This window comes from Solea solea, chromosome 18, assembly GCF_958295425.1.
Source record: "Solea solea chromosome 18, fSolSol10.1, whole genome shotgun sequence".
Taxonomy (NCBI): Eukaryota; Metazoa; Chordata; class Actinopteri; order Pleuronectiformes; family Soleidae; genus Solea; species Solea solea.
Window position 1 is genome coordinate 196,324 of NC_081151.1, and position 15,499 is coordinate 211,822.

A 15,499-nucleotide genomic window follows, 5' to 3' on the forward strand; every position below is an offset into this window, starting at 1 on the left:
ATAACAATAATAATAAAAAGCAACGTTATACACACAATACAGGGGCGTTCACGTCACATCGTAAAGTGCGTAACAAAAAAACTTGACCTACGTCTTCTAAGCGTTTACCTCAAATACATCCATGTATTTATTAATAACTATATTAAATATATAAATATAAATCAGATACATTGTGGATCTTTTGGGAAGTTTTTTTGTTTTGTTTTTTTTAAAGTAAGTAAATCCCTGTATGAAGTGAGTTTTATTTTCCCCACCTCCCCTGAACGCAGCATGTATCAGCAGCCTAGCCTCGGGCTAACGCAGACAAACACAAACGGGCTTTGTGATTTCACTCACTTCTGTGCCCACAGCACATCTACACAGCGCTGTTAGCGTTCAGACAAAACAGGTAAACCATTTTATCTAAGAAGTATAACTATGTTTTTCACTCCTCAAAGCAAATGTGTCCTCAAATCCGCAGCTTTATTATGCTAACACCAGTGCTACTTGCTATTAGCTAATCAGTCATCCGTTTACATTTGTTCATAGAAGACGAACAAGGAGACAGTCTGGTCCTCAGAGGAGACAGTCTGGTCCTCAGAGGAGACAGTCTGGTCCTTTATGGACAATATAGACATTTGTTTAATATCTGAATTTGATTTATAATGTGATATAATGTTATCATCGTTAAAACTGTCTCGTTCATTGACTGATAAGAGAGGGGATAGTTTGACGTTATTGTTGTAGTTTGACGTTGTTGTTTTAGTTCTGAATAACCACTGTTTATTAGAAGTGTTCTGTACAGAATTTAAATCATTTAAACACATCGCACAAAACAAATATGACAATATCAGGACAAGAGCTTTAGCTCCCCCTACAGCATGATTAATAATCCTACACTTGAATGTTTTTAACATTTTAATATTAATGACAATGACTCGTCATAGTAACAAGGGAATGAGAGAGTATACATATATATATATGTATATATATATACATATATATATGTGTGTGTGTGTGTGTGTGTGTGTTAAAAGGAAATGGATTTCTTTCCACTTTTAATGTAGAGACATTAATCTAAATAAGATAAATATTCATTTGTTGCACTTTGTCTCTTCTTATATTTTCATGCAGAGTTGAGCCATGGCTGATTTTCACATCCGGAAATATCGTGATGAAGACGAGGAGGCAGTGAAGGAGACCTTCACCTTGGGGATGAGCGAGCATGTGCCTTCATCCTTCATGCTTGTCCTGAAACAGCCACCGACGCAGATGGTGCTCATGTGCGTGTTCTGTGCTCTCTTGACCAGCTCAAAGTCCTTCCTGCTGCCCATCCTGGCTGTCACTCTGTTGCTGGCCGCAGTGCGACAGGCAGTCGTCTACATGTTTAACAAATACATCGACACCTGCCTCAGGATTGACCTCAAGAACATCGGCGAGACCTACCTGAAGCAGAAGGACTCGTGTTTTTGGGTGGCTGAAAGTGACGGCCGGGTGGTCGGCACAGTGGCGTGCCTCCCTGCTGAGACGGTGCCTGGATGCTTGGAGCTGAAACGCATGTCTGTTTGCCGCAGTCACCGCAGGATGGGCATTGCTAAGGCTCTGTGTCGGACAGTAGTGGACTTCTCCTGTGAGAGGGGATGTCCCGCAGTCATCCTGTACACCTCTGTGGTGCAGACAGATGCTCAGAAGCTCTATGAGAACATGGGCTTTGAGAAGCTGAGAGAGTTTGTTGTGCCTGAGCTTGTAGCCAAAATCATGAACTTCACTTTGTTTGAGTACAGACTGGATTTACAGAGAGAAGGTCAAAGAAACTGAATCTGGCATCAAGAATTCAGGGGAACTGTGACATTAATGTTCTAGTTTTTTTTCTAGTGATTTTCCTGCTGACACGACACAACCAACCACTCAGGGCAGAATCAATCACTTATTGTTTCATAAGAATGTTGTAAAAGGTTTTTAAAATAGTCTGCTATGCCCATCACCAGTTATTGAAGGTTAAGTTCACTGTGGTTGTATGAGGCACTGAAACAGTCGCTAAAAACACAGCTGCCACCGATGGCACAAGGAAAAAGTCTTTCTGACTGGAAACTGACGTTTGTGTCACTCTGTAAACTGCTCACTCTCTTACACCAAAGCCCATACATACAATCATCTACTGCTGCCTCCATCATTAACTTTAAATGTGTTCATTTGTTTTTATCTTAGTGACACAAACGCATCAAATAAGGCAGCCGTGGAGCAGCAGCTCCTCTGTCCCTGCAAGCTATAAATGCTGATTTTCTCCATGGGGTTTGGTGCAGGAGAGTGTGGGGTTTACAAACTTAAAAAGGATGTCTAATGGTGGAGATTAAAGGGGAAACACATTCTTAAGATAGTTCAGACTCGCGCAGGTATAGATTTAATCAGGTTATTATTGCTTTAAATGAATTACTGAAATAATGGTGTTCACTGAGGCAGTGGAACATGTGCTTTGAACACATTAGATGGCTCCATGTTACAGATGTTTCATACTGTGCATCCCTAAAACCTTTCAGTGACACACGTTTAACATTTTACTAAATGGTCGTCGTGTTTTGCTCTTACGTTAAAGTAAATTTGATCACAAGGCAGTCAGAGATGGCAGACTTCATATGTTGGCAAGTGCTGAAGCACACACACACACACAGACAGACAGACAGACAGACAGACCCACCAAAAACAAAAAGTGATTCATCTGTGGCCTGTACAATGACATTCTGTTGTGAACATGAAGATGATGCACTTTAGAGATGAAGTCGTTGGTCTGATGTTGGATTATAATCTGCTCCTGTATTGGCGACATAAAAAAACCCTTGTACTTCACCTTTTCTTCTACAATGCCACCCAAATCTTCACCGGTGTTTTTTATTTATCCACACATTACACATTGGTGTAAAAATGTTGAGATTAAGGAAAATATGACACAATAATAATTTCACTCGTTTCATTTACACTTTTAGATTAAAATGTATATGGAACAGAATTGTACATGGTGAATATAACAGTATATTAATGTGTGCTAATGCACTGATTCAGCCGGCTCACTCAGGCAGCATCTCGGACACCTCAGCCCGTTGGTTCCGGTCCGGTCCGGTCCGGTGGATGTATCCGCCTGTGGTCGGTGCACGGAGCTGAGCCGCCGTTAGCCGGATTTTAGCACATAAAAAGGTAAGATTAAACTCTTGTTTGTCCTTGACATTGTTGAAAACAACAACGTGTAAACACGCACACACGTCTGTTGTGGAGATTTATGAGCACGTCGTTTAAAATTTAACTCCATAACGGTTGTTTTTCCGATGCTAACGGCTACCGTTGCTAGCAGGTGTCCGGGGAGTGTCTCACGCGCAGCCGCAGTAAACAAATTGATGCTTTTAAATGTTTCAATATTTTATTTGTACATGTAAAGCACTTATTGAGGTTTGGTTCTCCGCCATCCCCTCCTCGTATTATTATTATTATTATTATTATTATTATTGTTGTTATTATTATTATTATTATTATTACAATAACAATAATAATAATGATGATGTGACAGGACATAAGGCCACACCCATGCTGTGATTTATTTTGATTCACTACAGACATGAAGTGGCTTAAAATATCAGATATTACTGTACAGTTATATCGTTAGGACGTTAAATGACAGAAATAACAGTATTGTAGTAAGTGTGTGAGCAGTCGTCTCTAGATGGCACCAAATGACACAGTTAATTATGAATAAGCCCCAGCTGTTTTTAATTGACTGTACACGCATGTTTGTTAAAGCTAATCTGATGCAGACTGTAGAGAAAATCCATTCTTTTTTTATATAAACAATTCAATCAATGTCGATTAATTTCTCAATAAATCCATTAGTTGTTTGGTCCTGAAAATGTCAATAATAAATGTACCAGTGTTAGTGATTGATTTGTATTTTTACGTTAAATATTCAAATTTAAGAAGATGAAAAACCAGGGAACTTGTATTAATTATGAATAAAAAAGACTCAAAATTATTAATAGATTATCAAAGTAGTTGACGATTAAGTTAGTAATTGATAAATAGTCGATATAGATTCTGTTTTCTATCTTTTTTATAGTAGTCATAGTGATGATGAGACTAGGCCTTGATATTGTTTTTTATAACACCTTAAATATTGACAGAAAACATGTGTTTGTCACAATGATTTAACAAAGAAAAAATGTTTATATATTGTTATTGAATTATATGTAAGTTCAGTATTAAGTACATCAAAAAACTTTTGGATGCAACAATCAAGTTTTTGTGCACTTTTATGAAATAAGTGAGATTCACTAGGTTAATGAATTAGAATAAAAACAAATGTGTATATATATATATATATATGTGTATGTATAGAAGCACATATAATAATGATAATGTTGTAAATCTTTCTGAGATGGATGATTATTTCCCTGAAAGTAGCTTTTGTTCGCCTCACTTTTTTTTTACACGTTTACACAGAAACTCTGCAGCCTTTCTGTGCTTCTTTTGCAAAAAGCTTCTTTGATGAAAAAAGCTCCAGCATGCAGTTCACTGATAAAAGAGAATAATCCTCACCACAGCTGTAGACCGTGCAGGCTGCACGGCATCACCTGGACCTTTGTGTTCCAGCACAATGAAACGGCAGCAGACAGTTTCACTGGTTTTCCTCCTCCTGTCCTGTTCTCTCTCTCTCTCTCTCTCTCTATATATATATATATACATATATATATATATATATATGTATATGTATATATAGAAAGCTGACAGTATAGTGACGCAGTCTGCAGTGTAGGTAAAGCAGAATATTCTGCATTTAGTCTCTCAGTATTTGCTGTGTATCATAATATTTGCAGTACAGTATTAGATGAAGTTAGGGCTGGACACATATAATGATCATTTGAGACTGAGTTACATTCAGTTTTCTTCATTAGCAAAAAACACTCAAAGTCATTTTATGTGAGTTTTATTTAGGGCTGAACTACGGCTGTTTTTCTCAGTAAAATTACAATTTTAAACAAAGCAGCCTTCAAATCTCTTCTCATTAATACTTTTTAAATTTGTGTCTGTTACACAGTGAACTTTCACTCAAAGGAATTCAAATGCACATCAAATCACATTTGTAATATGTCAGGAAAACATATCACATCATACTGATCTTTTGTTGTATTATTAAGGATGAAATTCTATAACAATCATTTAAAACAAAAAGTATGGCAATATAATCTCCAGTTTTTAACTGTGCAAACAAACTTCAACTACACATGATTGTGATTAAGTGTCCACAGATCATTTTAAAACTCTTAAAGGTGACATCGAATGCTTGTATTGCACATATATGTTAGTTATGGAGGTCTACTTACATATATTAACTTGTTTTCATGGTCACATATATGTTAGTTATGGAGGTCAAAGGTTAAAAACCTCCTCGTCGCTGCAAACGAGCCGATCAAAATATCTCCTCACTGACGCTCTCGTCAGCCGCGCTGTTTCAGACCAAGATCACACCCCCAGAACGTGGACTGTGTTGTGATTGGCCAGCCAACGAGAGCTTTCCCACTGTCCTGTGATTGGCCAGGTACCTGGAAGTGACGTAATTGGTAGGCCAGCTCTCAGATACACAGCTCCCCCTCTGGCACGGTGGATGCTCTGCATCTCAGCAGCTACAACAAGAGTAGTTCTTCTTCTTCTGCGGTTGAATGTACGCAACCGGATGTGCCCGGACTAGTGCCCGCACCAGGAGGCGCTATGGTGGTGAGATGAGTGGTGAGGTTTTCTGATGACATCATCAGCATAGGGAAGTGCCGATCTGCTTCGCAGAGCCCAGGAAAACAATACAACACTATTTTCTCAGCGGTGGCTGAACTGTTTGTTCTGAAACTTTAGGGTTTCATAAACGAGGTCATGACGCAGATACACACACACAAACGCAGCGTTAATTGGAGCTTCCGGTCTATGTGGCCTTTAAAAAAAAGTTTCTTTAATTTCACCATGAAAATCAAATCTTTAATTTTGAATATTGACTGATATTGAGACTTTCATATGGTGATAACATTTTTGGCTCTGTTGCTCAGCCGTATGTGATGCAGATGAGTTGTTGTCTTAAACTCTGCATCATGTCATCATGTCATGCTTGGGAGAACCACAATTATTTTGCAGGCTTTAGGACCCAGCACCTCTGTCTGGTCCTAAAGCCTCCTCCCTCCCTCCCTCCCTCAGACAGCAGCGCAGCAGCGCAGTGCTACGACTCTGCTGATGCTCTCATAGCAGACCTGGATGTTTTTTCCTCTCCTTTGATCCACTGTTTCTCTTTGGTCCTTTGATCGGCTGCGGATCGCTGTGTCTGTCCATCACAAACTTCCCCACTGAGCAAAACACTCTTTTTGAGAAGCCCTGCACCTCCTCTGTAAGGATCAGGAGAAGGATGGTGTGATTGTTAGGTAGAAACAGAGAGGGGAACAGGGAGACGCTCCAGCAGCATCACCAAACCACCTCCACTCCTCTGTCTGCTTCTTCCTAATAACACCATCACAAGGTCAGGGTTCGACGAGCAGCAGAAAATGTCTCACACTCGCAGCAGGAGCACATACACACGGGTGAGTGTGATAAACACTGGTGAGGTGAATGAATGAACCAGACACCCTGTCATCTCCTGCGTGCCCATGTCTGCTGCCGTGAATAGGAGCAGAATGTTGTGTTTGGCTCTGTGCTGTGACGGTGGACTCATGACTTCACTCGTTCACCCTCTAACGTAAAGGTGTTGATGATGATTGTTGTTTTGTTACGAGCAGACACTCAGACTTCCTGTTTGTGTCTGTGAGTCAGGCTGAGGATGACATCAGGCTTCTTCATTCCTTTACATCACTGTGCTTCCCATTTTTACATTTTCATTCACTGGATCTGTATAGATCAGCTGTTAGCATCTGACATCAGCAACACATGTAACTGTTAGACATGTAATTATGTATAATGATGTGTTTGAACATATACAAAATATTCACATTTATCCAAAAGAAACTAGAGCAAAGACGGGGAGTTGAGTTGAAGTTGCTAACAGAAGGTGAAACTTATGTTTCCTTAACAGAGGTGAAACTTATGTTTCCTTAACAGAGGGTGAAACCTATGTTTCCTTAACAGAGGGTGAAACTTATGTTTCCTTAACAGAGGTGAAACTTATGTTTCCTTAATAGAGGGTGAAACTTATGCTTCCATAACAGAAGGTGAAATTTATGTTTCCTTAACAGAGGTGAAACTTGTGTCCTTAACAGAGGTGAAACGTATGTTTCCTTAACAGAAGGTGAAACTTATGTTTCCTTAACAGAGGGTGAAACCTATGTTTCCTTAACAGAGGGTGAAACCTATGTTTCCTTAACAGAGGGTGAAACCTATGTTTCCTTAACAGAGGGTGAAACCTATGTTTCCTTAACAGAGGGTGAAACGTATGTTTCCTTAACAGAAGGTGAAACTTATGTTTCCTTAATAGAGGGTGAAACTTATGCTTCCATAACAGAAGGTGAAATTTATGTTTCCTTAACAGAGGTGAAACTTGTGTCCTTAACAGAGGTGAAACGTATGTTTCCTTAAAGGCGACATAGAATGCTTGTATCACACATATATCTTAGTTATGGAGGTCTACTTACATATATTAACTTGTTTTCATGATTAAAAACCTCCTAATCGCTGCAAACGAGCCGATCAAAATATCTCCTCGCTGACGCTCTCGTCAGCCGCGCTGTTTCAGACCAAACAGTTGCTGTGATTGGCTAGCCAACGAGAGCTTTCCTACTGTCCTGTGATTGGCCAGGTACCTGGAAGTGACGTAATAGATAGGCCAGCGCTCAGATACACAGCTCCCCCTCTGGCACGGTGGATGCTCTGCATCTCAGCAGCTACAACAAGACTAGTTCTTCTTCTTCTTCTGCGGTTGAATGTACGCAACCGGATGTGCCCGGACTAGTGCCCGCACCGGGAGGCGCTACGGTGGTGAGGATTTCTGATGACGACATCAAATTAAGGAAGTGTCGATCCGCTTCGCAGAGCCCAGGAAAACAATACAACACTATTTTCTCAGCGGTGGCTGAACTGTTTGTTCTGAAACTTTAGGGTTTCATAAACAAGGTAATGACGCAGATACACACACAAACGCAGCGTTAATTGGAGCTTCCGGTCTATGTCACCTTCAACAGAGGTGAAACTTATGTGTCCTTAACAGAGGTGAAACGTATGTTTCCTTAACAGAAGGTGAAACGTATGTTTCCTTAAAAGAGGTGAAACTTATGTTTCCTTAATAGAGGGTGAAACTTATGCTTATGTTGTAATGCAGCGAATAGGAGACTGTGTCTCTGCTGTTTAAACTTGCTTGTGTTGTAAGAGTAGAATGACACTAAATCATTCATCACGGTGAACACTAAACAGCAGAAATAATCATTTCAAATGTTACTGTAAACACGGTGATCAACGTTAACAGAACAAACATGAACATATAATGAATAAATGATTTGATTTTGATGTAAAACCAAACCTTTGAGAACTATTAAAATGTATCTTGTTGCTTATAAATAATACGCCGGGTTAATTAGATTTTGAGGGTGTTGTGTAACAGATGAATATCTTAACACTGATGTCATCTGCATTATGCATTATTGTTATGTTTATGTACAACCCTATATATATATATATATATATATATATATTATCATTATAGATGATATAATGATTATATATATAATACTTCATCTATACAATGATAATATATATATTATCATTGTATAGATGATATAATGACATAATATATCACATCATCTATATAATGATAATATAGATGATATAATGATTATATATATATGTATATATAATCATTATATCATCCATGTAATGATAATATATTCATGTACATTTACATGAGCTGAGAGAAGACGGTGTTCTGTGGTTCTCTCACTTGTGCCGAGTCACTCTCACTCTCAGGACGTCACTGACGACGGTTGAATCACAAAGTCTTTCAGTCTTTCAGTCTTTCTTTGCTTGTTGAGATGTTTTTGCTGTGTCATTCAGACACGTGTTGTCATGGAGTTGTGAGAGAAATGTGCTGGTGCTGCTAGTGAAGCACACACACACACACACACACACACATCATCCTATAAAATCATAATCTAGAACATTTTTTTATTTTGTGTTTCACTAGAATTGTGTGCTTAACAACCCTCATTCATTTCAATCTTTCTGTATATTTCAAATGTTATTTGACTTGTGATAAAGTTTAGTCCAGCTTTGAGACAAATGATTAAATTAGTATTTAAGCCTGGGAATGTGATTTTCCAATTCTGGGGTTTTAAGTTAAAGTTAAAAATTTCTAAATTGTTAGTAGTTGAGCTCAAAATAAATGCTTTAAAATTTGAAACTAATGTCTTCATGAACATGAAACCTTCTAAAACAACTCTAAATGCTGTAGTACATATGCCAGGCCTGTATGTGGCACTGTAACACCACCACAGAAATATGTGGAGCCCGTGCCTAAAGCTCGCTGGATTTAGGGTCAGTTTAGAGAGGTTTTAGGGCTCATAAATAACACTGTAATAATAATAATAATAATAATAAAGTGTTACTTGTCTTCACTCAGACAACGAGCAGTGGCAGCAGCAGGATGAGCTCGGACGGCGGCGGGCGTCCCGTCAAAGTGGGCTCCCTGGTGGAGGTGATTGGGAAGGGTCAGCGCGGGACGGTGGCGTACATCGGAAACACACTGTTTGCCTCGGGGAAATGGGTCGGAGTGATTCTGGACGAGGCCAAAGGCAAGAACGACGGCACTGTGCAGGGCAAGCGCTACTTCACCTGTGACGACAGTCATGGCATTTTTGTGAGACAGTCACAGGTAAATGGAAATGATGCTGAAGTGACTCTTCACTGATCTAACACATTGTTACAAAGTTATTTGATATATCACATTTTTAATGAAGCTTTTTACACAAAGAAATGTTTAAATACAGTGAAGTTTCTGTCATTTTGAATATGTGATGTATATTTTATAAACTCTGCAACAACAACAACAAAACCTTTCAAGAAAACTAATAATCAGGTTTTTATGTTGTGAGAAAAACATGTTCAAGTCATAATAAAGACCAACAGTAAATATGATGTAAGTAATTATAATACTCTGAGTAAATGTGTGCGATGCACGTCACACTCATGCAAAGACATTTATGTTTTAATAATGTCTTTATTTTTAAAAATCGCTTTAGACGACCTGTGTGTGTGTGTGTGTGAGTGTGTGTGTGTGTGAGTGATGAAAACAGTTTGACTTAACAACTTATTCTTACTAAATTTATCAGCTGTTACGTTTTCAAGTGTATTTATTTTTTTCTCTCCATAACAAAGAAATCATTGAAAGTGAATTATTTAGGTTCCACGTCATCGTTGACACATTAATAGATGTATTGGTATTGTTATTATATTTGTGTGATAGCACTGAGCAGAACGATGTCATCTGTGATGTCTTCCGTCTCAGATCCAGCTGGTCGACGATGGAGCAGAAACGACGTCCCCGGAGACGCCGGAGCCCGGCGCCGGCAAACTTCCCAAACGAGGTGAAGACACTTTCCTGCATTTGTGTTCACCGTGATTCAGCAAGGCAGCGTAACCCTGCTGCTTCCTCAGTGTGTCCTTTCAAATGTAAAGTTATAAATCATGTGACTTTCTTGTACATTTATATACAAAATGACTTGATTTATGAAACCACTGGTTGCCCCCTATTGGCCATTCAGGAGATTACAGGTTGTAGACACTTGTGCACTGGCTTCACTCAGACTATGTTCATTATTCATGTACAGGGTGTGGTCTTTGTGCACCTGTGTGTCAACATCAAACTAAACTGAAGTAAATGACTCTCTGGACACGCCCACTTTGAAAATCATACGTTGACATTATTCAGAAACACGAGGTTTACGACATACAGACGTCTGTCTGTGTTCATGTCAAACAACACTTTTCTCTTTAGAACATATGCGACTCATGTGAAGACTGATATAAACGGACCGTCAATTATTAATGTGAAATTGTTATTATTTAAAAGAAAGTACCCTTTTTTTTCCACATCTGCTCACAGGGATTGAGCTGTAGTCTGTTTCCATGGTTACCCTTCATTGTTGAGTTTGTACCTTCCTGATGCAGAGAGGGCTTAAAATGGCTGATTTAGACGTAACCTGGCAACGAGGTGTTTCAGGTTAATGTGACACAGATAAATGAAGAGGAATAATAAAAATAGATTTGTGTCTCTCACTACATATATATATATATATATATAAATAATATCTATCTATAATATTTGAATCTGTGGGACTTGTCAGTAAATCATAATAAATACTGATTATTATGATGATTCTGATCGTTTCTGTCTTTATCTCCTCAGAGATCCTGGAAACGCCCAAGTCCACCAAACTGGTGAGGCACGCACGCAATAATGTCATCATTGAAGTGAAGTTAGGAAGATGTGACCTTGTTTTGTAGCTGCAGCGCTTGACTTTTACACAGCACTCTCATTCATTCATTCATTCATTCATTCATTCATCATTCATTCATTCATTGATGCAGAACCACAGTGGATATTTAAAGATTTAAAGATGGCCATGCAGTCAAAGCACGTAGATGAGAACAATCTCTGTTGTGTGTTTTTAATGAGTTCATTCATATTCATTCATTCATCTTCATATTTCTCTTATTTGTTAGAGTAATAAGTCGGAGACAAACCAAAGTTTTTTATTTTATTGACCATTTCTATTTCTCATCATGAGGGAGGAGTCACAGCAGTGATAATCTATAAACGCAATGGAATACGTGTATGTTTTGTTAGGTCAGAGTTCAGAGGTCAGATCTTTAATATTCTCTAAGTCGATCACATCAGTCACGTGTCGTGATATTGTATGAAGTCAATATTAGAGATGACACGATGAGAATTCTCCAGCAGTGGAACAAATAAAAGAAATAAACGTTAGTCTGCATTTATCACACGTTCATTTATTTATTCATTATTCTTTCTAAGAAAATGACCTCATTAATGCATTCGGTTTAAATATTTGAGAGTGACTGGTTTTTTGTGTGAGTTCATCAGTTCATCAGCAGAGAGCAGCCACCCCCTCCTCACCCTGTCACTGACAAACTAAACCTTTAACCTTCACCCTCCTTTCCTTCTCTGTTTCCTTCCCTTGTTTCCTTGGATCACGCAGCGGGGAGTGAAAGCCAAAAAGGTGCAGCATGTTTCTTTGACCTCGGTACAGTGGTGATGTTATGACCATGACTGTAGTAACCATGGTAACAGTGGAGAACATGGCCTCATCCCCTCGTTTTGTTTACTCGTGATTCCTTGCAGCTCTCCTCACCTCCATCCCAGGTTTTAATCCCGACAGATTAGGCGATCCAGTCCAGACGCACGACCACACACTTGACGTTGAGTCAAACGATTTCAGGGATTTGGGATCTCTCAGAAAGTCATGTGATTTAATGTGATTTCAGAATCTAACAGATGTGTGTGTATGTGTGTGTGTGTGTGTGTGTGGATGAGGTCATGACTGAGAAGAAGAAATCAACTTTTCTTGCAAAAGTTTCGCTTCTAAACAAAAGTTCTGCTCACGCTCAGATCACCATTCAGTCGTAAATATCGAGGATAATCTCAGAGGACAGCCAATCTGGCCAATTATTAAACACATGGACAGCTGTGGTCCCTGTGTGTTGTCCATGTCGTGCCACGTCCACCTGACCTCTGACCCCTGGCCATGCTCTCTGGACTGTTGGTTTTTGTCTGTCTGTTCTGTGCAAGTTGATGTCACAGTGATGACACGCACTCGCCCTTTGTATAACACGTTATACCACATTATACCACATTATACCACATTATACTACATTATACCAAATTATACTACATTATACCACATTATACCACATTATACCACATTATCCCACATTATACTACACTATACCACAGTATACTACATTATACCACATTATACTACATTATACTACATTATACCACATTATACTACATTATACCACATTATACTACATTATACCACATTATACTACTACATTATACCACATTATACTACTACATTATACTACATTACACCACATTATACTACATTATTCCACATTATACCACGTTATACTACTACATTATAATACTACATTATACCACATTATACTACATTACACCACATTATACTACATTATACCACATTATACTACATTATACTACTACATTATACCACATTATACTACAGTATACCACATTATACCACATTATACTACATTATAAACAGGATTTATTTGTTCAACTATACAGAAAATATATGGGAAAAGATGAGAAATGAGACTTTGAAAGAACCTGACATAGTTGTGCATGTTATGTTTATCATAACTGTTGTTCAGTATGTGAATGAACCTGCGTGGCGCTGCGTTGGCGTTGTGTTGATGCTGCGTTGACAGTAACTTGACCTGCTTTTGTTCAGCTGCAGAGGCAGCGATGATCCTCCTACTGTCTACTGTCAAAACAGAAACCTGATACAACTCCACCCTTCCCATCATCCTCTCTCGCTCTCTCTCTCTCTCTTTCTCACACACACACACCCATTAGACTGTGTGGTGAGAAAGAGAGTGAGAGAGAGTGAATGGATGAATATTTGAACAGGACAGATGTTTGCTGATACTCTCTTTTTTATAAAAAAAACATTTTCTTTCAGTGAAACTGTGCCTTACAAAGTTTCATTAACAAAAAACACATTCAAATAAAAAATACTCAACAAAATACATGCACTGAACATTATTTTAGTTAATATAGATGGTTATGTATATTAACTAGCATTTTACATATATATGACTATCTATGTGTGCGCACCACAGACAAACACTTTTTCATGTCAGTATTGTAAATAATTTTCCCATTGAGAGGAAAAGAAAATGATAAAGTAGGACACGTACGAGTGGACACTAGTGTGACGTCTGTGAATTTTCAAATCTGGAGGCTTCAGATTCTTAAAGTTGACTTTACGACCGGTTGCCACCTGGTGGTCATCATGTGCAATAACATTTATAGAACTATCTAATAAAACTAATGAAACTTTAACATTTAGATTAGTGTATAATGAATGTTTTTGAGCAAACATGCTATTTGAATATTTGAAGGTGTCATTTGTCAACCTCTGAACTCCAGCGCATGAGAGCTAGTTGAACTAATACAGGGTTCACAGCATGTTAAGCTAACAAGATGCATTCAAAGACCCTAGTAAATGATATCACTTCTGCAAACAAACAGGCAGTCCCCTGACTTGTTGCTGCTGCTGCCACCTTGTGGTGATAGAAGCACCACAAACAAGGCAGTCGTGGAGTTGCAAGATAAAAAAAAAAAAAAATCACAGAAAGTCACAGGAACTGATCGACTTCTTTTGAGAATGAATTATAGAAATAAAGAATAACCTCATTATAATAACGCCATCGTCTGTGGTGAGTGTTGCTAGGAGACGGGAGAGGCTTGCATCATTTACTGCTGCTGCTCATTTTCTCCCTCTCACCTCTGTTTACAGCCCCACCCTCTCTCTCTCTCTCTCTCTCTCTGTCATCCCCACGTCTTCCACAGAGAGAGAGAGAGAGAGAGGAGGAGAGAGGAGGAGAGAGGACGAGAGAGGACACACAGTGATGTCATGTAGGAGCAGGGAAGTGTATGTGCTGATAAGCCACAGTAAATAGATGAGGGTGGGGTGAGGGAGGGAGGTTAAAGGAGGAGAGGCGTCTCCTCTGAACAGAAGCAGGTCTGGGGCTCGCAGAAGGAACATGTCGGAGCTGTAATCGGAGCAGAAAGGGAAAAAAGGAAAAGGAAGCAGTGACAGACGGAAGGCTCCGGGAAGTGAGCTGAGGAAAGAGGAGAATTCCAGGAGGAAAGGACGAGAGCGAGCGTAGCGGAAAAATCACAGCGGCCATTTGCTCTACTGCAGCTTCTCTGCCTCAGCCTCGGCTGCATGATCAGCTTCAGTCGACTTCTCTGAGGATCTTGTTCCTGTTTTATCACCTGTGTGTGTGTGTGTGCGTATCAGTGTCTGTGTGTGTGTGTCTGTGTTTCTCAGCGACTGTGTTTGTGTTCTTCTTCTCTTGCAAATATGATGAGACAGACTCCTGCTCCCCGGAAGGTACACAACTCCACATGATCGTCCTGATATGTTGCTGCTGCTGCTGTTGTCATTTTCCATTTGGCAGCAGCTGCTAATGCTGCTGCTGCTGCTGCTGCTATTGTTGTGAAGGTCATGCTGTGAAGTTTCAGTTATTCCTCATGTCGTGCTTTGCTTCCTCTGCTGATATTTTGTTTATTTAAATTGAATCCCAAAATGCCTGGAGTTCATATGTACAGTACTTTAATTTCCTGGTCTGCTCTGTGACCTTTTCATCTTTTATTTGGCCTCATTGTGGCGTCATGAGATGATTTCAGCCTGAGCTGATGTGAGTTGCTCATGTTTGGTGCAGCTGTGAACTCTAATCCAATAATGAT

General features: G+C 39.2%; 2 protein-coding genes across 19 annotated transcripts in view; both read left to right on the top strand.

The window, feature by feature from the left end:
- Positions 1–259: 259 nt before the first annotated feature.
- LOC131445361 (probable N-acetyltransferase CML1) lies at positions 260–2,843 on the top strand. Its single transcript, XM_058616404.1, has 2 exons — positions 260–388; positions 1,114–2,843. The coding sequence occupies exon 2, from the start codon at positions 1,123–1,125 to the stop codon at positions 1,795–1,797; it is 675 nt and encodes a 224-aa protein (XP_058472387.1). The 5' UTR covers positions 260–388; positions 1,114–1,122; the 3' UTR covers positions 1,798–2,843.
- A 118-nt stretch (positions 2,844–2,961) lies between these two features.
- Positions 2,962–15,499, top strand: part of dctn1b (dynactin 1b) — a 47,640-nt gene continuing 35,102 nt past the window's right edge. For 6 of the 18 annotated variants that reach the window (XM_058616380.1, XM_058616382.1, XM_058616384.1 and 3 more), the window contains exons 1-6: positions 6,218–6,575; positions 9,596–9,847; positions 10,481–10,559; positions 11,381–11,412; positions 12,195–12,215; positions 15,126–15,143. In XM_058616380.1, coding sequence (XP_058472363.1) covers positions 6,540–6,575; positions 9,596–9,847; positions 10,481–10,559; positions 11,381–11,412; positions 12,195–12,215; positions 15,126–15,143 — 438 coding nt within the window. In that variant the 5' untranslated portion in view covers positions 6,218–6,539. Of the gene's footprint in view, positions 3,169–6,215; positions 6,576–9,595; positions 9,848–10,480; positions 10,560–11,380; positions 11,413–12,194; positions 12,216–15,125; positions 15,144–15,499 lie in introns of those variants that run through there. The other 12 variants (XM_058616391.1, XM_058616392.1, XM_058616393.1 and 9 more) reach the window with 7 other exon arrangements.

Coding starts and splice junctions, on each gene's coding strand:
- LOC131445361 (XM_058616404.1), top strand. CDS start 1,123: ATGGCTGATTTTCACATCCGGAAATATCGTGATGAAGACGAGGAGGCA.